Source organism: Oncorhynchus mykiss, chromosome 21 (assembly GCF_013265735.2).
Source record: "Oncorhynchus mykiss isolate Arlee chromosome 21, USDA_OmykA_1.1, whole genome shotgun sequence".
Classification (NCBI taxonomy): domain Eukaryota; kingdom Metazoa; phylum Chordata; class Actinopteri; order Salmoniformes; family Salmonidae; genus Oncorhynchus; species Oncorhynchus mykiss.
In genome coordinates, this window is record NC_048585.1 from 62555759 (window position 1) to 62580758 (window position 25000).

A 25000-nucleotide genomic window follows, 5' to 3' on the forward strand; every position below is an offset into this window, starting at 1 on the left:
CTCCCCTATCAGAAATAAGGGATTTATCCCCAGCAACTATGTTACAGAAAAGGACAGGATTGAGGCCAACCAGTGAGTATCACACAGATACCCAGTCCAGTATCACACAGATACCCAGTCCAGTATCACACAGATACCCAGTCCAGTATCACACAGATACCCTGTCCAGTACTACACAGATACCCAGTCCAGTATCACATAGATACCCAGTCCAGGACTACACAGATACCCAGTCCAGTACGACATAGATACCCAGTCCAGTACTACACAGATACTTACCCAGTACTACACAGATACACAGTCCAGTACTACACAGATACTTATCCAGTCCAGTACTACATAGATACCCAGTCCAGTACTACACAGATACTAATCCTGTCCAGTATCACACAGATACACAGCCCAGTACTAAACAGATACACAGTCCAGTACTATACAGATACACAGTCCAGTACTACACATATACTAATCCTGTCCAGTATCACACAGATACACAGCCCAGTACTACACAGCTACACAGTCCAGTACTACACAGAAACACAGTCCAGTATTACACATATACACAGTCCAGTCCAGTACTACACATACTTTTACACAGCCCAGTACTACACAGATACTTATCCAGCCCAGTACTGCACAGATACTTACACAGCCCAGTACTACACAGATACTTACACAGTCCAGTACTACACAGATAATTACACAGCCCAGTACTACACAGATACTTACACAGCTCAGTACTACACAGATACTTACACAGCCCAGTACTACACAGATACTTACCCAGTCCAGTACTACACAGATACTTACACAGTCCAGTACTACACAGAAACACAGTCCAGTATTACACATATACACAGTCCAGTCCAGTACTACACATACTTTTACACAGCCCAGTACTACACAGATACTTATCCAGTCCAGTACTACACAGATACTTATCCAGTCCAGTACTACACATATACTTACCCAGTCCAGTACTACACAGATACTTACACAGTCCAGTACTACACAGATACTTACACAGCCCAGTACTGCACAGATACTTACACAGCCCAGTACTACACAGATACTTACACAGTCCAGTACTACACAGATAATTACACAGCCCAGTACTACACAGATACTTACACAGCTCAGTACTACACAGATACTTACACAGCCCAGTACTACACAGATACTTACCCAGTCCAGTACTACACAGATACTTACACAGCCCAGTACTACACAGATACACAGTCCAGTACTACACAGATACACAGTCCAGTACTACACAGATACACAGTCCAGTACTACACAGATACTTACACAGCTCAGTACTACACAGATACTTACACAGCCCAGTACTACACAGATACTTACACAGTCCAGTACTACACAGATACTTACCCAGTCCAGTACTACACAGATACTTACACAGTCCAGTACTACACAGATACTTACACAGCCCAGTACTACACAGATACTTACACAGTCCAGTACTACACAGATACTTACCCAGTCCAGTACTACACAGATACTTCCTTAGTGCTTAGCATTGCAGTCCAGTAAAGCGTTCTCTCCTCCACCGTTCTAGGTGGTACTGTCAGAGCATCACCAGATCAGAAGCTGAACAGCTACTACGACAGGAGGTTCCAGTCCGGGTTTTGTTCTTTCTTCGATCAATCAATCAATTAGCCAGACTATCTGTTAGTCAGGTAGTCTGCTTGTCTATCTGTTTCTCCTGTGCTGTAAATCTGTAGATATTCTACAATTGTTCATTTAATCTCTACAGGCTAAAGAGGGAGGGTTTGTGGTGAGGGAGTCGAGTCAACAAAGCTGTTACACTGTATCAGTGTTCACTAAAGCTCTGGGGTAAGTACCTTTAATAAATACATTATATGGACCATGTGCAAAATCAATCCCTAACACACTGAGCCATCTCTCTCTCTCTCTCTCTCTCTCTCTCTTCCTCTCTCTCTCTCTCTCTCTCTCTCTCTCTCTCTCTCTCTCTCTCTCTCTCTCTCTCTCTCTCTTCCTCTCTCTCTCTCTCTCTCTCTCTCTCTTCCTCTCTCTCTCTCTCTCTCTCTCTCTCTTCCTCTCTCTCTCTCTCTCTCTCTCTCTCTCTCTCTCTCTCTCTCTCTCTCTCCCTCTCTCTCTCTCTCTCTCTCTCTCTCTCTTCCTCTCTCTCTCTCTCTCTCTCTCTTCCTCTCTCTCTCTCTCTCTCTCTCTCTCTCTCTCTCTCTCTCTTCCTCTCTCTCTCTCTCTCTCTCTCTCTTCCTCTCTCTCTCTCTCTCTCTCTCTCTCTCTCTCTCTCTCTCTCTCTCTTCCTCTCTCTCTCTCTCTCTCTCTCTCTCTCTCTCTCTCTCTCTCTCTCTCTCTCTCTCTCTCTCTCTCTCTTCCTCTCTCTCTCTCTCTCTCTCTCTCTCTCTCTCTCCCCCTCTCTCCCTCTCTTCAATTAAATTCAAGGGGCTTTATTGACATGGGAAATATGTATTAACATTGCCAAAGCAAGTGAGGTAGATATTATACAAAAGTGAAATAAACAATAAAAATTAACAGTAAATATTACACATAGAGAAGTTTCAAAACAATTAAGACATTACAAATGTCATATTATATATATATATACAGCGTTTTAACAATGTACAAATGGTTAAGGAAAACAAATAAGCATAAATATGGGTTGTATTTACAATGGTGTTTGTTCTTCACTGGTTGCCCTTTTCTTGTGGCAACAGGTCACACATCTTGCTGCTGTGATGGAACACTGTGGAATTTCACCCAGTAGATATGGGAGTTTATCAAAATTGGATTTGTTTTCGAAATCTTTGTGGATCTGTGTAATCTGAGGGAAATATGTGTCTCTAATATGGTCATACATTGCGCAGGAGGTTAGGAAGTGCAGCTCAGTTTCCATCTCATTTTGTGGGCACTGAGCACATAGCCTGTCTTTTCTTGAGAGCCATGTCTGCCTACGGCAGCCTTTCTCAATAGCAAGGCTATGCTCACTGAGTCTGTACATAGTCAAAGCTTTCCTTAATTTTGGGTCAGTCACAGTGGTCAGGTATTCTGCCACTGTGTACTCTCTGTTTAGGGCCAAATAGCATTCTATTTGCTCTGTTTTTTTGTTAATTCTTTCCAATGTGTCAAGTAATTATCTTTTTGTTTTCTCATGATTAGGTTGGGTCTAATTGTGCTGCTGTCCTGGGGCTCTGTGGGGTGTGTTTGTGTTTGTGAACAGAGCCCCAGGACCAGCTTGCTTAGGGGACTCTTCTCCAGGTTCATCTCTCTGTAGGTGATGTCTTTGTTATGGAAGGTTTGGGAATCGCTTCCTTTTAGGTGGTTGTAGAATTTAACGGCTCTTTTCTGGATTTTGATAATTAGTGGGTAACGGCCTAATTCTGCTCTGCATGCATTATTTGGTATTTTACATTGTGCACTGAGGATATTTTTACAGAATTCTGCATGCAGAGTCTCAATTTGGTGTTTGTCCCATTTTGTGAAGTCGTGGTTGGTGAGCGGACCCCAGACCATACAACCATAACGGGCAATGGGTTCTATGACTGATTCGGATTTTATGGATTTTATAATGGATGTTATAATGCTGTATGTTTTTCCCTCCAACACCACTTTCCATCAATTTGTATAGCAGACCCTCATGCCAAATTGAGTCAAAGGCTTTTTTTAAATCAACAAAGCATGAGAAGACTTTGTCTTTGTTTTGGTTGGTTTGTTCATCAATTCGAGTGTGCAGGGTGAATACGTGGTCTGTCGTACGGTAATTTGGTAAAAAGCCGATTTGACATTTGCTCAGTACATTGTTTTCATTGAGGAAATGTACGAGTCTGCTGTTAATGATAATGCAGAGGATTTCCCCAAGGTTACTGTTGACGCATATCCCACGGTAGTTATTGGGGTCAAATTTGTCTCCACTTTAAGGGATTGGGATGATCAGTCCTTGGTTCCAACTATTGGGGAAGATGCCAGTGTTGAGGACGATGTTAAAGAGTTTAAGTTTAGCCATTTAGAATTTGTGGTCTGTATTATTTGATCATTTCATTGAGGATACCATCAACACCACAGGCCTTTCTAGGTTGGAGGGTTTTTATTTTGTCCTGTAACTCATTCAAGGTAATTGGAGAATCCAGTGGGTTCTGGAATCCAGTGGGTTCTGGAATCCAGTTTGTTCTGGAATCCAGTTTGTTCTGGAATCCAGTGGGTTCTGGTAGTCTTCAATAGTAGATTCTAAGATTTGTATTTGATCATGTATATGTTTTTGCTGTTTGTTCTCTGTTATAGAAACAGGATAGGAGAAGTGGTTTATACATCTCCATTTTGGATAGATAATTCTTTGGGTTGTTGTTTGTTTAGAATTTTCCAATTTTCCCAGAAGTGGTTAGAGTCTATGGATTCTTCAATTACATTGAGCTGATTTCTGACGTGCTGTTCCTTCTTTTTCCGTAGTGTATTTCTGTATTGTTTTAGTGATTCACCATAGTGAAGGCGTAGACTCAGGGTTTCTGAGTCTCTATGTTTTTGGTTGGACAGGTTTCTCAATTTCTTTCTTAGATTGTTGCATTCTTCATCAAACCATTTGTCATTGTTGTTCATTTTCTTCGGTTTTCTATTTGAGATTTTTAGATTTGATAGGGAAGCTGAGAGGTCAAATATACTGTTAAGATTTTCTACTGCCAAGTTTACACCTTCACAATTACAGTGGAGGTTTTACCCAGGAAATTGTCTAAAAGGGATTGAATTTTTTGTTGCCTAATTCTTTTTTGGTAGATTTCCAATTGACATTCCTTCCACCTATAGCATTTCTTAATGTTACTCAGTTCCTTTGGCTTTGATGCCTCATGATTGAGTACCGCTCAGTTCAGGTAGACTGTGATTTTGCTGTGGTCTGATAGGGGTGTCAGTGGGCTGACTGTGAACGCTCTGAGAGACTCTGGGTTGAGGTCAGTGATAAAGTAGTCTACAGTACTACTGCCAAGAGATGAGCTATACAGTGGGGCAAAAAAAGTATTGAGCCTCTTAAAGAAGAAGTTACAGGTCTGTGAGAGCCAGAAATCTTGCTTGTTTGTAGGTGACCAAATACTTATTTTCCACCATAATTTGCGAATAAATTCATAAAAAATCCTACAATGTGATTTTCTGGATTTTTTTCCCTCATTTTGTCTGTCATAGTTGAAGTGTACCTATGATGAAAATTACAGGCCTCTCTCATCTTTTTAAGTGGTAGAACTTGCACAATTGGTGGCTGACTAAATACTTTTTTGCCCCACTGTAGGTGTACCTACCATAGGAGTCCCCTCGAAGCCTACCATTGACTATGTACAGTGCCTTGCGAAAGTATTCGGCCCCCTTGAACTTTGCGACCTTTTGCCACATTTCAGGCTTCAAACAAAAAGATATAAAACTGTATTTTTTTGTGAAGAATCAACAACAAGTGGGACACAATCATGAAGTGGAACGACATTTATTGGATATTTCAAACTTTTTTAACAAATCAAAAACTGAAAAATTGGGCGTGCAAAATTATTGGTGCTGAGGGTGTCAGGTTCTAGTCCGGTTCTGGCATTTAGGTCGCCACAGACTAGTACATGTCCCTGGGCCTGGAAATGATTGATTTCCCCCTCCAGGATGGAGAAGCTGTCTTCATTAAAGTATGAGGATTCTAGTAGGTAGCACACAGGAGGACATTTTTCTCTGTTAAGATAATTTCCTTTTGAATTTCTAGCCAAATGTAAAATGTTCCTGTTTTGATTAATTTAATGGAATGAGTTAGGTCTGCTCTATACCAAATTAGCAAACCCCCTGAGTCCCTTCCCTGTTTCATACCTGGTAGTTTGGTGGATGGGACTACCAGCTCTCTGTAACCTAGAGGGCAACCAGTGGGTCCGTCTCCTCTATAGCAGGTTTCTTGCAGGATGACAATGTCTGTATTACCGATTTCTTTGGTGAAGTCTGGGTTCCTGCTCTTTAGGCCAAAGGCAGATGACCTCAGGCCTTGGATATTCCAGGATGATATAGTGAAGGCTTTGTGTTCCATAAAGTGTCCAATGTTGTTGGTCGTGGTTTGGCCTCAGGCCAGTAAGTATGAGCAGAGCCTGCTGAGCATCTGGTACATGCCATTGGCTTGGGCGAGTGTAAGAGTGGGGGTTGGGCCTGTTTGCCCGCTCACTACCTGGGCGTATGTGTGACTTCCATGTTGAGGCCCTCTTTGCGGGGGTGGGGTGCATGGCGTGGGCAGGAGGGGCATAGGTCTGATCTGAGGGGGCCTAAATGGGGTGTGGGCATGGTTGATGTGGGGGTATGCTGATCGGTTGGGGTGGGGGTGTGGATGTGTCTGGGGGTGCTGTGGTCTGGATGTAATTCCTCTTGGCGTGGGTCCTCTATGTGTAGGTCCAGGGGGGGGGGGGGGGGGGGGGGGGGTCCCACAGGTCTGGGAGAGTGTCTCGCTGGTCTGGGTGGGGTGTCTATTGATCTGTTGCTCCTATGTGAAGTGTTGGGGATACGTTTGAGAGCGATGTCCTTTAGAGTTCGGGCAAAGGTTGGCACTGCTGCCTTGTAGAGGTGGACCTGGTCATAGAGGCTGTTCAAGTCCAGGGTGGAGTGGTGGGCCAGGAAAACGTTTGGTTTTGAGGCACAGTCACGGGAAATACTTGCGTTTACCCGCTGTATTGTGGCAGGGTGGAAGTCTTTTCGTGGTAGCAGGGTGGAGATAACCACTTGTGCGTTGGGGAAAGTAGAAGAAGCCTTTTCAATCACTCCCTTCAGTGCTGTGGCCACCCTTTCCTGCTGTGCTCTCAGGTCGTTTGTGCCTGTGTGTATTATTATGTGGCTGGGTGAGCCTAGTTGGTCCTCGGACAGAAGGTCTAGGGCGCGCTGGGTGTTTGGACACCAGAGTTTAGACACACTTTGTTTGGGAAAAGTTTTTTTTCTTCTATATACTTCCCATTTGAGTCCATAAGGAGTACAATTTGTGTCTTGTGTTTATCCTCAGTGGGTGTGGGGGGGTTGTCAGAAGGGCTATCAGGGTGGCTGACAGGGGTGGGGGGGGGGTGCTCAGAGGGGGTGAGAGCCGCTGGGCTTGGGGTTCTTCATTTGTCTGTTCTGCTGTGATGTCAACTCTATGGTCAGGGTCTGGTGTGGACTGTTTCTCCTGTGGTGTCGAGACTTTTGTCGGGTGCTGAGGTGGGCTGTTCTGCTGGCTTCTCTGTGGGGGTGGCCACCTCTCTAGTGGATTGTTCTCTGTCACACGCCGTTCACCTCAAACTCTCCTCCGTCCCACTCACGATCTCCTCCAGCAGTCTGATCCTCTCCTCAATTGCTCTGTTCTGCTCCTGCTCTTTGTCCTGTTTCTAGTTGTCTCACCACTGTCCAGAGTGCAGATATGTCTCTCTCCACCTCCAGCACTCCGGGTCTGGTTAAGGGGGTGTTGTTGTGATGGACTGTTGTCTGGTTAAGAGGGTGTTGTTGTGGTGGACTGTTGTCTGGTTAAGATGGTGTTGTTGTGCTGGACTGTTGTCTGGGTCTGTGCTGACTGAAGTGTAATCACCTGCTGTTCCAGCTCCACCTGCCTTACCTCCAGCTGGGCGAATTTGTCCTTCATTTCAATAAGGAAGTAGTACTCCGTGCTGGGAGGTTGACTCTCCACTGGGGGTTGCTCGTCTGTGGGGTTATATAATGAAGAGGTCTGGTCTGACCCGCTCGGGGTGGGGGTATCTTTCTCAAGGGAGAGCTTCTCCTGCTGGGCTAATTCTTTAATTAGGTGAAAGTCCATCTGAAACTGTTTGGGGTTACCCTGTACCATTACTGTTCCAGACTTATAGAGGTTTATATTAGCTGACTCAGAGTCCTCGTTGTCTAGTATCCTGAGTTTCCACCCCTCGTTAACATCCCCTCTCGTAACAAAGGGGTAGTGTGCTAATATAGCACTGTGCCATGCCAGGGGATGGTTTGTGTGGAAGATGAGGAAGATGAGGTTGCTGATGTTCCCATTTTTATAATAGTCAGCAAAAAGTGTCTCTTGATATTCCAAAAGGAGCTTCATTTTGTAATATTTTTTGTCTCTCTCTCTCTCCATCCATCCATCCATCCATCCATCCATCCATCCATCCATCCAACCATCCATCCATCCATCCATCCATCCATCCATCCATCCATCCAACCATCCATCCATCCATCCATCCAACCATCCATCCATCCATCCATCCATCCATCCATCCAACCATCCATCCATCCATCCATCCATCCAACCATCCATCCATCCATCCATCCATCCATCATCCCTCCCCCCCCTCTCTCTCTCTCTCTCTCTCTCTCTCTCTCTCTCTCTCTCTCTCTCTCCATCCATCCATCCCCCCTCTCTCTCTCTCTCTCTCCATCCATCCATCCCCCTCTCTCTCTCTCTCTCTCCATCCATCCATCCATCCATCCATCCATCCCCCTCTCTCTCTCTCTCTCTCTCTCTCTCTCTCTCTCTCTCTCTCTCTCTCTCTCTCCATCCATCCATCCATCCATCCATCCATCCATCCCCCCTCTCTCTCTCTCTCTCTCTCTCTCCATCCATCCATCCATCCATCCATCCATCCATCCCTCCCCCTCTCTCTCTCTCTCTCTCCATCCCTGTCTCTATCTCTCTCTCTCTCTCTCTCTCTCTCCATCCATCCATCCATCCATCCATCCCTCCCCCCTCTCTCTCTCTCTCTCCATCCCTGTCTCTATCTCTCTCTCTCTCTCCCTCTCTCTCTCTCTCTCTCCATCCATCCATCCATCCATCCATCCCTCCCCCTCTCTCTCTCTCCATCCCTGTCTCTATCTCTCCCTCTCTCTACCTCTCTCTCTCCCACTATTCTTGCTCCTCTCTCTCCCCTTAGTATAAACGGTGGTATCAGACACTACCAGATAAAGCTCAATGATTCTGGAAGCTTCTATCTTTGTGAGAAGCACATCTTCACCTCGATACCTGAACTCATAGAGTACCACAACCACAACGCCGCAGGTAGAGTACACACACACACACACACACACACACACACACACACACACACACACACACACACACACACACACACACACACACACACACACACACCCTCTCGCCCTCTGTGTGTGCAGGTCTGGTGACCAGGTTAAGGTATGCAGTAGGACCTATGGGCAGGTGTGTCCCTGCTACACCAGGCTTCAGCTCAGGTCAGTCAACACACACTCTGAAACACACTCACACACTCTGAAACACACTCGCACACTCTAAAACACACTCACACGCTATAAAACACACTCACACACTCTGAAACAAACACACACACTCTAAAACACACTCACACACACACACTCTAAAACACACTCACAACCTCTAAAACACACTCACACACTCTAAAACACACTCACACACACACACACACACACTCTAAAACACACACACACTTTAAAACACACACACTCTAAAACACACACACTCTAAAACACACACACACACACACTCTAAAACACACACACACACTCTAAAACACACACACTCTAAAACACACACACACACTCTAAAACACACTCACACACTCTAAAAGACAAAAACACACACACACTCTAAAACACACACACTCTAAAACACACACACTCTAAAACACACACACACACTCTAAAACACACACACTCACTCTAAAACACACACACTCACTCTAAAACACACACACTCTAAAACACACACACTCTAAAACACACTCACACACTCTAAAAGACAAAAACACACACACACTCTAAAACACACACACTCTAAAACACACACACACACTCTAAAACACACACACTCTAAAACACACACACTCACTCTAAAACACACACACTCTAAAACACACACACTCTAAAACACACTCACACACTCTAAAAGACAAAAACACACACACACTCTAAAACACACACACTCTAAAGCACACACACTCTAAAACACACACACACTCTAAAACACACACACTCTAAAACACACACACTCTAAAACACACACACACACTCTAAAACACACACACACTCTAAAACACACACACTCTAAAACACACACACTCTAAAACACACACACTCTAAAACACACACACTCTAAAACACACACACACTCTAAAACACACACACACTCTAAAACACACACACACACACACACTAAAACACACACACTCTAAAACACACACACTCTAAAACACACACACACTCTAAAACACACACACACACACACACTAAAACACACACACTCTAAAACACACACACACACTCTAAAACACACACACACACACACACTAAAACACACACACTCTAAAACACACACACTCTAAAACACACACTCTAAAACACACACACACTCTAAAACACACACCAGTCCGGGTGGGTTTAGGGTCCTGTAATGTTTTCTGGATGAAGAGCAGGATTGAATAAAGAGAAATAAAGAAACATCCATAAATGTATAATTATTGTGCAACGTCAGTAGGCGACACTGAGGTTTTTCTTTCATTATTTTTAAGCTCTCTGATATTAGTGCATCAGCTTTAAGGCCAAACTTTACTCGTGGCAAATCGCCTACGTGCTAATAGCCTACGTGCTAATAGCCTGCATGCTAATAGCCTACGTGCTAATAGCCTACACGCTAATAGCATACACGCTGATAGCCTACGCGCTGATAGCCTACGCGCTAATCGCCTACATGCTAATAGCCTACACGCTGATAGCCTACGCGCTAATCGCCTACACGCTAATAGCCTACATTCTAATCGCCTACGCGCTAATAGCCTACATGCTAATCGCCTACGCGCTAAACGCCTACAGGCTAAATGCTTACACACTACTCGCCTACACGCTAATAGCCTACAGGCTAAATGCTTACACACTAATTGCCTACGCGCTAATAGCCTACAGGCTAAATGCTTACACGCTAATAGCCTACATGCTAAACACTTATACGCTAATCGCCTACACGCTAATTGCCTACACGCTTTTGGGAACTGGCAGAAAAAGTTTAAGTTATTCCTAAAAGGACAATGTCGGAGTTAAATTCAATAAGGGAAAAGCTGTGAAGTGGATAGTTGAAAATAAACAGAAACTGAAATCTGGACACTGACTGTAGGGTCTATAACCTCTCACATAGCCTTACTGTAGGGTCTATAACCTCTCATAGCCTTACTGTAGGGTCTATAACCTCTCACATAGCCTTACTGTAGGGTCTATAACCTCTCATAGCCTTACTGTAGGGTCTATAACCTCTCACAACCTTACTGTAGGGTCTATAACCTCTCATAGCCTTACTGTAGGGTCTATAACCTCTCATTGCCTTACTGTAGCGTCTATAACCTCTCATAACCTTACTGTAGGGTCTATAACCTCTCATAGCCTTACTGTAGGGTCTGTAACCTCTCATAGCCTTACTGTAGGGTCTATAACCTCTCATAGCCTTACTGTAGGGTCTATAACCTCTCATAGCCTTACTGTAGGGTCTATAACCTCTCATAGCCTTACTGTAGGGTCTATAACCTCTCATAGCCTTGCTGTAGGGTCTATAACCTCTCACATAGCCTTAATATTAACTTAATTTATTGCCGTAAACTTAAACATCAAATGTAGGAAACATTTTGACTGGAACAGGAGTGGAGAAATATGATTAATTTCTTTCAGCATCTTGAGAGAATGATAATGAGCAGTTAGATACCGTCTGTAGAGGTGCTGTGTTTATCAGCATCATAACAGCTGATAGTAGTTCAACCACATAAAATACGCATCCAAGCAGGACTGAAATCTATCAGAAATACGTTGGGTTGTTTTCACAGCTTTCTATTTCCTTACAACCGGTCAAACTGATGTCATTTGGACGTTTTGCACAGACAATCTTTCAAAATTTTTTGTTTTGTTTTTTTGAGTTAAACATCTTTGCTCCGAAGCAGAGATGTCAGATAAAACTTGCCGTCAACGAGATTGAAGCATTTATTCATAATAATTTATAACAGTGGTCACCAATCGACTGGTCGATATCTAAGCCATTCCTAGTCGATCACCTTAAAAATGTCTGTAAAAAAAAAACCAAAACAAACAATGACAAAGCTTTTCGTTCCTGTTACTGTACGTTGTTCCGCGATGTTGTCGATAGGCGTACTTGATTCAGCAGCCCTAAGCGCCGGGAGGCCAAACTGTTTCCATGTTGGAACCATTTCATGTGTCTGAAGGTAGAACTCCGCAATACCCGGCGAGTAAATCAAGTGCACATATTAGTCTGCCGCAGACCAATCAGGTAGCTCAGATCACCGCGTCGGCCGGCACAGGTTCCTCCGCCCAAATACTGTAAAAAGAAGCCTCGATCGCAAGACTTTCAAAAACCAGAGACTAGAGAGACCCTCGTTGAATACGGCGAAGATCCGCAGTTTTTATGAGTAAGTTGATGTTTAAGTTGTTATTCTGTCAACACACCCTTCAACAGTTTGATAAAAGCTTTCTTTGTTATTGTGTATTTTTTTATTTTTTTAAAATTCTATATTTATTTTTATTTTTTTCTGGTCATATAAGTAACATCATGAATTGGTGCATGAGGCAGAAATAATGCAGTGCGGCTTAAGTTTCGCCATCAGCTGGAAGACGGTCCCCCTTTTCTCAGCGGAGGGAGAGAGAGAGAGAGAGAGGAGGGACGGTGAGCCGAGTGAGAGGCAGCTGATCTTATACCTACAATCTTATAATATAAATATGTCATTTCTAAATGGTCTGAGAAGAGCAACATTGGCAGGGAAATTCAAGCGTAGCCACTATGAGGTGATAATGTATTGGGTCTAATGCCTACTGAGCATAGCCACTATGAGGTGATAATGTATTGGGTCTAATGCCTACTGAGCATAGCCACTATGAGGTGATAATGTATTGGGCCTAATGCCTACTGATTACAGCCACTATGAGGTGATAATGTATTGGGCCTAATGCCTACTGAGCATAGCCACTACGAGGTGATAATGTATTGGGTCTAATGCCTACTGAGCATAGCCACTATGAGATGATAATGTATTGGGCCTAATGCCTACTGAGCATAGCCACTATGAGGTGATAATGTATTGGGCCTAAGGCCTACTGAGCATAGCCACTATGAGGTGATAATGTATTGGGCCTAATGCCTACTGAGCATAGCCACTATGAGGTGATAATGTATTGGGCCTAATGCCTACTGAGCATAGCCACTCTGAGGTGATAATGTATTGGGCCTAATGCCTACTGAGCATAGCCACTATGAGGTGATAATGTATTGGGCCTAATGCCTACTGAGCATAGCCACTATGAGGTGATAATGTATTGGGCCTAATGCCTACTGAGCATAGCCACTATGAGGTGATAATGTATTGGGCCTAAGGCCTACTGAGCATAGCCACTATGAGGTGATAATGTATTGGGCCTAATGCCTACTGAGCATAGCCACTATGAGGTGATAATGTATTGGGCCTAATGCCTACTGAGCATAGCCACTATGAGGTGATAATGTATTGGGCCTAATGCCTACTGAGCATAGCCACTATGAGGTGATCATGTTTTTAAAATATCAGAGCGGTAGATCTCGGCTTGCATTTTGACTCAGGAAGTGATCTTGACTCAGGAAGTGATCTTGGCTCAGGAAGTGATCTTGACTCAGGAAGTGATTTTGACTCAGGAAGTGATCTTGACTCAGGAAGTGATCTTGACTCAGGAAGTGATCTTGACTCAGGAAGTGATCTTGACTCAGGAAGTGATCTTGACTCAGGAAGTGATCTTGACTCAGGAAGTGATCTTGACTCAGGAAGTGATGTTGACTCAGGAAGTGATCTTGACTCAGGAAGTGATCTTGAGCAATAGTTAATTTAGTATTCTAGGGTAAAATATAACAGCAGGGAATCTGCATGTATCTAATTATAGAATTATAAGTTGACTTACAAATAGCCTACCAAAGTGTCAGAAATATATCTATAGGCAAAACTAAATCCTGCACCCCCTGTCAAAAAATCGTTCCGTCATCTCTGACTGTAGCCAACAGGCATTTTTTATATTAGCGGGTCAGGTTGGTTAGAGTCTGGTTAGGGTCTGGTTAGGGTCTGGTTAGGGTCTGGTGCGGGTCTGGTTAGGGTCTGGTTTGGGTCTGGTTAGGGTCTGGTTAGGGTCTGGTTAGAGTCTGGTTAGCGTCTGGTTAGGGTCTGGTTTGGGTCTGGTTAGGGTCTGGTTAGGGTCTGATTAGAGTCTAGTTGGGGTCTGGTGGGGGCTAGGGTCTGGTGGGGGCTAGGGTCTGGTGGGAGTTAGGGTCTGTTTAGGGGCTGGTTAGAGTTAGGGTCTGGTGGGGGTTAGGGTCTGGTTATGGTCTGGTTAGAGTTAGGGTCTGGTGGGGGCTAGGGTCTGGTGGGGGTTAGGGTCTGGCGGGGGTTAGGGTCTGGTGGGGGTTAGGGTCTGGTGGGGGCTAGGGTCTGGCGGGGGTTAGGGTCTGGTGGGGGTTAGGGTCTGGTGGTGGGTCTGGTGGGGGCTAGGGTCTGGTGGGGGCTAGGGTCTGGTGGGGTTAGGTTCTGGTGTGGGTTAGGGTCTGGTGGGGGTTAGGGTCTGGTGGGGGTTAGGGTCTGGTGGGGGCTAGGTTCTGGTGCGTACCTCAGATTTTCACTTTAATCACATATCAAACACACACACTTTCATTACAGACAGTAAATACACACATTGACATGCACCTGTCAACACGTTAACGTCTCTCTCTCCGCCTCTTACTCTCTCTTTTCCAATCCTTATGATCCGCCGCAATTGTTGCAACCCCTATTACTAGCCTGTTCAACCTCTCTTTCATATCGTCTGAGATCCCCAAAGATTGAAAAGCTGCCTCGGACATCCCCCTCTTCAAAGGGGGAGACACTCTAGATCCAAACTGCTACAGACCTATATCCATCCTGCCCTGCCTTTCTAAAGTTTTCAAATGCCAAGTCAACAAACAGATCACCGACCATTTTGAATCCCACCGTACCTTCTCCACTATGCAATCTGGTTTCCGAGCTCAGCCACGCTCAAGGTCCTAAACGATATCATAACCGCCATCGATAAGAAACAATACTGTGCAGCCGTATTCATTGACCTGGCCAAGGCTTTCGACTCTGTCAATCATCACATCCTCATCGGCAGACTCGACAGCCTTGGTTTCTCAAATGATTGCCTCGCCTGGTTCACCAACTACTCAGACAGAGTTCAGTGTGTCAAATCGGAGGGCCTGTTGTCCGGACTTCTGGTAGTCTCTATGGGGGTGCCACAGGGTTCAATTCTCGGGCCGACTCTTTTCTCTGTATACCACAATGATGTCGCTCTTGCTGCTGGTGATTCTCTGATCCACCTCTACGCAGACGACACCATTCTGTATACTTCTGGCCCTTCTTTGGACACTGTGTTAACAAACCTCCAGACGAGCTTCAATGCCATACAACACTCCTTCCATGGCCTCCAACTGCTCTTAAATGCAAGTAAAACTAAATGCATGCTCTTCAACCGATCAACCGATCGCTGCCCGCACCTGCCCGCCTGTCCAGCATCACTACTCTGGACGGTTCTGACTTAGAATACGTGGACAACTACAAATACCCAGGTGTCTGGTTAGACTGTAAACTCTCCTTCCAGAGTCACATTAAGCATCTCCAATCCAAAATTAAATCTAGAATCGGCTTCCTATTTCGCAACAAAGCATCCTTCACTCATGCTGCCAAACATACCCTCGTAAAACTGATTATCCTACCAATCATTGACTTCGCCGATGTCATCTACAAAATAGCCTCCAACACTCTACTCAACAAATTGGATGTAGTCTATCACTGTGCCATCCGTTTTGTCACCAAAGCCCCATATGCCTCCCACCACTGCGACCTGTATGCTCTCGTTGGCTGGCCCTCGCGACTGGACCAAAGCGCAGCGTGGTGAGCGTACGTATTCCTTTTTATTAGGATGACGCCGACAAAAACAATAAACAATACAAAAACATAAACAATAAACAATAAACAATAAACAATAAACAATAAACAATACAAAAACAATAAACAATAAACAATACAAAAACAATAAACAATAAACAATAAACAATAAACAATAAACAATAAACAATACAAAAACAATAAACAATAAACAATACAAAAACAATAAACAATAAACAATAAACAATACAAAAACAATAAACAATAAACAATACAAAAACAATAAACAATAAACAATAAACAATACAAAAACAATAAACAACACAACAACAATAAACAATAAACAATACAAAAACAATAAACAATAAACAATACAAAAACAATAAACAATAAACAATAAACAATACAAAAACAATAAACAATACAACAACAATAAACAATAAACAGTACAAAAACAACAAACAATAAAAAAATACAAAAACAATAAACAATAAACAATACAAAAACAATAAACAATAAACAATACAAAAACAACAAACAATAAACAATACAAAAACAACAAACAATAAACAATACAAAAACAACAAACAATAAACAATAAACAATAAACAATACAAAAACAACAAACAATAAACAATACAAAAACAACAAACAATAAACAATAAACAATAAACAATACAAAAACAATAAACAATAAACAATACAAAAACAAAAAACTATACAAAAACAACCGTGAAGCTCACAAACAAAGTTAACCTCCCACACTGAAAGGAGGGAAAAGGGCTGCCTAAGTATGGTTCCCAATCAGAGACAACGATAGACCGCTGTCCCTGATTCAGAACCATACCCTGCCAAAACATAGAAATACAAAATCATAGAAAACAAAAACATAGAATGCCCACCCCAAATCACACCCTGAAGGTCAGGGCGTGACACAAACACACTGGCTCCAGGTCATCTATAAGTCTTTGCTAGGTAAAGCCCCACCTTATCTCAGCTCACTGGTCACCATAGCAGCACCCACCCGCAGCACGCGCTCCAGCAGGTATATTTCACTGGTCACCCCCAAGCCAATTCCTCGTTTGGCTGCCTTTTCTTCCAGTTCTCTGCTGCCAATGACTGGAACAAATTGCAAAAATCACTGAATCTGGAGACTCATATCTCCCTCACTAACTTTAAGCACCAGCTGTCAGGGCAGCTCACAGATCACTGCACCTGTACATAGCCCATCTGTAAACAGCCCATCTGTAAACAGCCCATCTGTAAACAGCCCATCTGTAAATAGCCCATCCAACTACCTAATTCCCATATTGTTATTTATTTTTTTGTTCCTTTGCACCCCAGTATCTCTACTTGCACATTCATCTTCTGCATATCTACCATTCCAGTGTTTAATTGCTAAATTGTAATTATTTCACCACTATGGCCTATTTATTGCCTTACCTCCCTAATCTTACCTCATATGTACACACTGTATATAGACTTTCCTATTGTATTATTGACTGTATGTTTGTTTATGTGTAACTCTGTGTTGTTGTTTGTGTCGCACTGCTTTGCTATATCTTGGCCAGGTCTCAGTTGTAAATGAGAACTTGTTCTCAACTGGCCTACCTGGTTAAATAAAGGTGTTCTCAACTGGCCTCCCTGGTTAAATAAAGGTGTTCTCAACTAGCCTACCTGGTTACATAAAGGTGTTCTCAACTGGCCTACCTGGTTAAATAAAGGTGAAATAAAATGTTTTTTAAATGTAAAAAAAAATATGTAAACCTCTGATCTGTCACTCTTTCCCCCTCTCCCTCTCTCAATCCCTCCCTGTAGAGAAATGGGAGATTGACCCCAGTGAGTTGACTGTAATGAAGGAGCTGGGTTGTGGTCAGTTTGGGTTGGTGAGGCTGGGGAAATGGAGAGCTCTGTGTAAGGTGGCCATCAAAACAATCAACGAAGGAGCCATGCACGAAGAAGACTTCATAGAGGAGGCTAAGATTATGATGTGAGTAGAACATGTGTAACACACACACGCACACGCACACACACACACACACACACACACACACACACACACACACACACACACACACACACACACACACACACACACACACACACACACTGATAAAGACACACACACACACACACACACTGTTAAAGGCACAAACACACATACACACTGATAAAGACACACACACACGGACAGAGAGACAGAGAGAGAGACACACACACATACACACTGTTAAAGACACAAACACACACACACTGATAAAGACACACACACACAGACACTGATAAACACAAACACTGATACAGACACACACACAGAGACTGATAAAGACACACAGACACTGATAAACACAGACACTGATAAAGAGAGTGGCCTCGAAGCTGGGAACAGGCTAAGAGTGGTGTGTGATTTGCTATCATTGTCACCCCACCACATCTCTAGTCTAACCACACAAACACACACAGACACAGACACACAAACACACACACTCTATCTCTAATCACACGTTCCATCTACTGTTTAGTTTCCATCTACTGTTTAGTTTCCATCTAGTTTCCATCTACTGTTTAGTTTCCATCTAGTTTCCATCTACTGTTTAGTTTCCATCTAGTTTCCATCTACTGTTTAGTTTCCATCTACTGTTTAGTTTCCATTTAGTTTCCATCTACTGTTTAGTTTCCATCTACTGTTTAGTTTCCATCTACTGTTTAGTTTCCATTTACTTTCCATCTACTGTTTAGTTTCCATCTACTGTTTAGTTTCCATCTACTGTTTAGTTTCCATCTACTGTTTAGTTTCCATCTAGTTTCCATCTACTGTTTAGTTTCCATTTAGTTTCCATCTACTGTTTAGTTTCTATCTACTGTTTAGTTTCCATCTAGTTTCCATCTACTGTTTAGTTTCCATCTACTGTTTAGTTTCCATCTACTGTTTAGTTTCCATCTACTGTTTAGTTTCCATCTAGTTTCCATCTACTGTTTAGTTTCCATCTACTGTTTAGTTTCCATCTAGTTTCCATATACTGTTTAGTTTCCATCTAGTTTCCATCTACTGTTTAGTTTCCATCTACTGTTTAGTTTCCATCTAGTTTCCATCTACTGTTTAGTTTCCATCTAGTTTCCATCTACTGTTTAGTTTCCATCTACTGTTTAGTTTCCATCTAGTTTCCATCTACTGTTTAGTTTCCATCTAGTTTCCATCTACTGTTTAGTTTCCATCTAGTTTCCATCTACTGTTTAGTTTCCATCTAGTTTCCATCTACTGTTTAGTTTCCATCTAGTTTCCATCTACTGTTTAGTTTCCATCTACTGTTTAGTTTCCATCTAGTTTCCATCTACTGTTTAGTTTCCATCTAGTTTCCATCTACTGTTTAGTTTCCATCTACTGTTTAGTTTCCATCTAGTTTCCATCTACTGTTTAGTTTCCATCTAGTTTCCATCTACTGTTTAGTTTCCATCTAGTTTCCATCTACTGTTTAGTTTCCATTTAGTTTCCATCTACTGTTTAGTTTCCATCTACTGTTTAGTTTCCATCTACTGTTTACTTTCCATCTACTGTTTAGTTTCCATCTACTGTTTAGTTTCCATCTAGTTTCCATCTACTGTTTAGTTTCCATTTAGTTTCCATCTACTGTTTAGTTTCTATCTACTGTTTAGTTTCCATCTAGTTTCCATCTACTGTTTAGTTTCCATCTACTGTTTAGTTTCCATCTACTGTTTAGTTTCCATCTAGTTTCCATCTACTGTTTAGTTTCCATCTAGTTTCCATCTACTGTTTAGTTTCCATCTACTGTTTAGTTTCCATCTAGTTTCCATCTACTGTTTAGTTTCCATCTAGTTTCCATCTACTGTTTAGTTTCCATCTAGTTTCCATCTACTGTTTAGTTTCCATTTAGTTTCCATCTACTGTTTAGTTTCCATCTACTGTTTAGTTTCCATCTACTGTTTAGTTTCCATTTAGTTTCCATCTACTGTTTAGTTTCCATCTAGTTTCCATCTACTGTTTAGTTTCCATTTAGTTTCCATCTACTGTTTAGTTTCCATCTACTGTTTAGTTTCCATCTACTGTTTAGTTTCCATCTAGTTTCCATCTACTGTTTAGTTTCCATCTACTGTTTAGTTTCCATCTACTGTTTAGTTTCCATCTAGTTTCCATCTACTGTTTAGTTTCCATCTAGTTTCCATCTACTGTTTAGTTTCCATCTACTGTTTAGTTTCCATCTAGTTTCCATCTACTGTTTAGTTTCCATCTAGTTTCCATCTACTGTTTAGTTTCCATCTAGTTTCCATCTACTGTTTAGTTTCCATTTAGTTTCCATCTACTGTTTAGTTTCCATCTACTGTTTAGTTTCCATCTACTGTTTAGTTTCCATCTACTGTTTAGTTTCCATCTACTGTTTAGTTTCCATCTAGTTTCCATCTACTGTTTAGTTTCCATTTAGTTTCCATCTACTGTTTAGTTTCTATCTACTGTTTAGTTTCCATCTAGTTTCCATCTACTGTTTAGTTTCCATCTACTGTTTAGTTTCCATCTACTGTTTAGTTTCCATCTAGTTTCCATCTACTGTTTAGTTTCCATCTAGTTTCCATCTACTGTTTAGTTTCCATCTACTGTTTAGTTTCCATCTACTGTTTAGTTTCCATCTAGTTTCCATCTACTGTTTAGTTTCCATCTAGTTTCCATCTACTGTTTAGTTTCCATCTAGTTTCCATCTACTGTTTAGTTTCCATCTACTGTTTAGTTTCCATCTAGTTTCCATCTACTGTTTAGTTTCCATCTAGTTTCCATCTACTGTTTAGTTTCCATCTACTGTTTAGTTTCCATCTAGTTTCCATCTACTGTTTAGTTTCCATCTAGTTTCCATCTACTGTTTAGTTTCCATCTACTGTTTAGTTTCCATCTAGTTTCCATCTACTGTTTAGTTTCCATCTAGTTTCCATCTACTGTTTAGTTTCCATCTAGTTTCCATCTACTGTTTAGTTTCCATTTAGTTTCCATCTACTGTTTAGTTTCCATCTACTGTTTAGTTTCCATCTACTGTTTACTTTCCATCTACTGTTTAGTTTCCATCTACTGTTTAGTTTCCATCTAGTTTCCATCTACTGTTTAGTTTCCATTTAGTTTCCATCTACTGTTTAGTTTCTATCTACTGTTTAGTTTCCATCTAGTTTCCATCTACTGTTTAGTTTCCATCTACTGTTTAGTTTCCATCTACTGTTTAGTTTCCATCTAGTTTCCATCTACTGTTTAGTTTCCATCTAGTTTCCATCTACTGTTTAGTTTCCATCTACTGTTTAGTTTCCATCTAGTTTCCATCTACTGTTTAGTTTCCATCTAGTTTCCATCTACTGTTTAGTTTCCATCTAGTTTCCATCTACTGTTTAGTTTCCATTTAGTTTCCATCTACTGTTTAGTTTCCATCTACTGTTTAGTTTCCATCTACTGTTTAGTTTCCATCTACTGTTTAGTTTCCATCTACTGTTTAGTTTCCATCTAGTTTCCATCTACTGTTTAGTTTCCATTTAGTTTCCATCTACTGTTTAGTTTCTATCTACTGTTTAGTTTCCATCTAGTTTCCATCTACTGTTTAGTTTCCATCTACTGTTTAGTTTCCATCTAGTTTCCATCTACTGTTTAGTTTCCATCTAGTTTCCATCTACTGTTTAGTTTCCATCTAGTTTCCATCTACTGTTTAGTTTCCATCTACTGTTTAGTTTCCATCTAGTTTCCATCTACTGTTTAGTTTCCATCTACTGTTTAGTTTCCATCTACTGTTTAGTTTCCATCTACTGTTTAGTTTCCATCTACTGTTTAGTTTCCATCTAGTTTCCATCTACTGTTTAGTTTCCATCTAGTTTCCATCTACTGTTTAGTTTCCATCTACTGTTTAGTTTCCATCTAGTTTCCATCTACTGTTTAGTTTCCATCTAGTTTCCATCTACTGTTTAGTTTCCATCTAGTTTCCATCTACTGTTTAGTTTCCATTTAGTTTCCATCTACTGTTTAGTTTCCATCTACTGTTTAGTTTCCATCTAGTTTCCATCTACTGTTTAGTTTCCATCTACTGTTTAGTTTCCATCTACTGTTTAGTTTCCATCTAGTTTCCATCTACTGTTTAGTTTCCATTTAGTTTCCATCTACTGTTTAGTTTCTATCTACTGTTTAGTTTCCATCTAGTTTCCATCTACTGTTTAGTTTCCATCTACTGTTTAGTTTCCATCTACTGTTTAGTTTCCATCTAGTTTCCATCTACTGTTTAGTTTCCATCTAGTTTCCATCTACTGTTTAGTTTCCATCTACTGTTTAGTTTCCATCTAGTTTCCATCTACTGTTTAGTTTCCATCTAGTTTCCATCTACTGTTTAGTTTCCATCTAGTTTCCATCTACTGTTTAGTTTCCATTTAGTTTCCATCTACTGTTTAGTTTCCATCTACTGTTTAGTTTCCATCTACTGTTTAGTTTCCATCTACTGTTTAGTTTCCATCTACTGTTTAGTTTCCATCTAGTTTCCATCTACTGTTTAGTTTCCATTTAGTTTCCATCTACTGTTTAGTTTCTATCTACTGTTTAGTTTCCATCTAGTTTCCATCTACTGTTTAGTTTCCATCTACTGTTTAGTTTCCATCTACTGTTTAGTTTCCATCTAGTTTCCATCTACTGTTTAGTTTCCATCTACTGTTTAGTTTCCATCTACTGTTTAGTTTCCATTTAGTTTCCATCTACTGTTTAGTTTCCATCTAGTTTCCATCTACTGTTTAGTTTCCATTTAGTTTCCATCTACTGTTTAGTTTCCATCTACTGTTTAGTTTCCATCTACTGTTTAGTTTCCATCTAGTTTCCATCTACTGTTTAGTTTCCATCTACTGTTTAGTTTCCATCTACTGTTTAGTTTCCATCTAGTTTCCATCTACTGTTTAGTTTCCATCTAGTTTCCATCTACTGTTTAGTTTCCATCTACTGTTTAGTTTCCATCTAGTTTCCATCTACTGTTTAGTTTCCATCTAGTTTCCATCTACTGTTTAGTTTCCATCTAGTTTCCATCTACTGTTTAGTTTCCATTTAGTTTCCATCTACTGTTTAGTTTCCATCTACTGTTTAGTTTCCATCTACTGTTTAGTTTCCATCTACTGTTTAGTTTCCATCTACTGTTTAGTTTCCATCTAGTTTCCATCTACTGTTTAGTTTCCATTTAGTTTCCATCTACTGTTTAGTTTCTATCTACTGTTTAGTTTCCATCTAGTTTCCATCTACTGTTTAGTTTCCATCTACTGTTTAGTTTCCATCTACTGTTTAGTTTCCATCTAGTTTCCATCTACTGTTTAGTTTCCATCTAGTTTCCATCTACTGTTTAGTTTCCATCTACTGTTTAGTTTCCATCTACTGTTTAGTTTCCATCTAGTTTCCATCTACTGTTTAGTTTCCATCTAGTTTCCATCTACTGTTTAGTTTCCATCTAGTTTCCATCTACTGTTTAGTTTCCATCTACTGTTTAGTTTCCATCTAGTTTCCATCTACTGTTTAGTTTCCATCTAGTTTCCATCTACTGTTTAGTTTCCATCTACTGTTTAGTTTCCATCTAGTTTCCATCTACTGTTTAGTTTCCATCTAGTTTCCATCTACTGTTTAGTTTCCATCTACTGTTTAGTTTCCATCTAGTTTCCATCTACTGTTTAGTTTCCATCTAGTTTCCATCTACTGTTTAGTTTCCATCTAGTTTCCATCTACTGTTTAGTTTCCATTTAGTTTCCATCTACTGTTTAGTTTCCATCTACTGTTTAGTTTCCATCTACTGTTTACTTTCCATCTACTGTTTAGTTTCCATCTACTGTTTAGTTTCCATCTAGTTTCCATCTACTGTTTAGTTTCCATTTAGTTTCCATCTACTGTTTAGTTTCTATCTACTGTTTAGTTTCCATCTAGTTTCCATCTACTGTTTAGTTTCCATCTACTGTTTAGTTTCCATCTACTGTTTAGTTTCCATCTAGTTTCCATCTACTGTTTAGTTTCCATCTAGTTTCCATCTACTGTTTAGTTTCCATCTACTGTTTAGTTTCCATCTAGTTTCCATCTACTGTTTAGTTTCCATCTAGTTTCCATCTACTGTTTAGTTTCCATCTAGTTTCCATCTACTGTTTAGTTTCCATTTAGTTTCCATCTACTGTTTAGTTTCCATCTACTGTTTAGTTTCCATCTACTGTTTAGTTTCCATCTACTGTTTAGTTTCCATCTACTGTTTAGTTTCCATCTAGTTTCCATCTACTGTTTAGTTTCCATTTAGTTTCCATCTACTGTTTAGTTTCTATCTACTGTTTAGTTTCCATCTAGTTTCCATCTACTGTTTAGTTTCCATCTACTGTTTAGTTTCCATCTAGTTTCCATCTACTGTTTAGTTTCCATCTAGTTTCCATCTACTGTTTAGTTTCCATCTAGTTTCCATCTACTGTTTAGTTTCCATCTACTGTTTAGTTTCCATCTAGTTTCCATCTACTGTTTAGTTTCCATCTACTGTTTAGTTTCCATCTACTGTTTAGTTTCCATCTACTGTTTAGTTTCCATCTACTGTTTAGTTTCCATCTAGTTTCCATCTACTGTTTAGTTTCCATCTAGTTTCCATCTACTGTTTAGTTTCCATCTACTGTTTAGTTTCCATCTAGTTTCCATCTACTGTTTAGTTTCCATCTAGTTTCCATCTACTGTTTAGTTTCCATCTAGTTTCCATCTACTGTTTAGTTTCCATTTAGTTTCCATCTACTGTTTAGTTTCCATCTACTGTTTAGTTTCCATCTAGTTTCCATCTACTGTTTAGTTTCCATCTACTGTTTAGTTTCCATCTACTGTTTAGTTTCCATCTAGTTTCCATCTACTGTTTAGTTTCCATTTAGTTTCCATCTACTGTTTAGTTTCTATCTACTGTTTAGTTTCCATCTAGTTTCCATCTACTGTTTAGTTTCCATCTACTGTTTAGTTTCCATCTACTGTTTAGTTTCCATCTAGTTTCCATCTACTGTTTAGTTTCCATCTAGTTTCCATCTACTGTTTAGTTTCCATCTACTGTTTAGTTTCCATCTAGTTTCCATCTACTGTTTAGTTTCCATCTAGTTTCCATCTACTGTTT

The 25000-nt window shown here is 40.9% G+C and overlaps 1 protein-coding gene across 1 annotated transcript in view; it reads left to right on the forward strand.

The window, feature by feature from the left end:
* Window positions 1-25000, forward strand: part of txk (TXK tyrosine kinase) — a 57160-nt gene that overhangs the window by 4495 nt on the left and 27665 nt on the right. The window contains exons 5-10 of the mRNA XM_036958372.1: window positions 13-72; window positions 1577-1631; window positions 1775-1854; window positions 8865-8989; window positions 9106-9180; window positions 17706-17877. Coding sequence (XP_036814267.1) covers window positions 13-72; window positions 1577-1631; window positions 1775-1854; window positions 8865-8989; window positions 9106-9180; window positions 17706-17877 — 567 coding nt within the window. The remainder of the gene's footprint in view (window positions 1-12; window positions 73-1576; window positions 1632-1774; window positions 1855-8864; window positions 8990-9105; window positions 9181-17705; window positions 17878-25000) is intronic.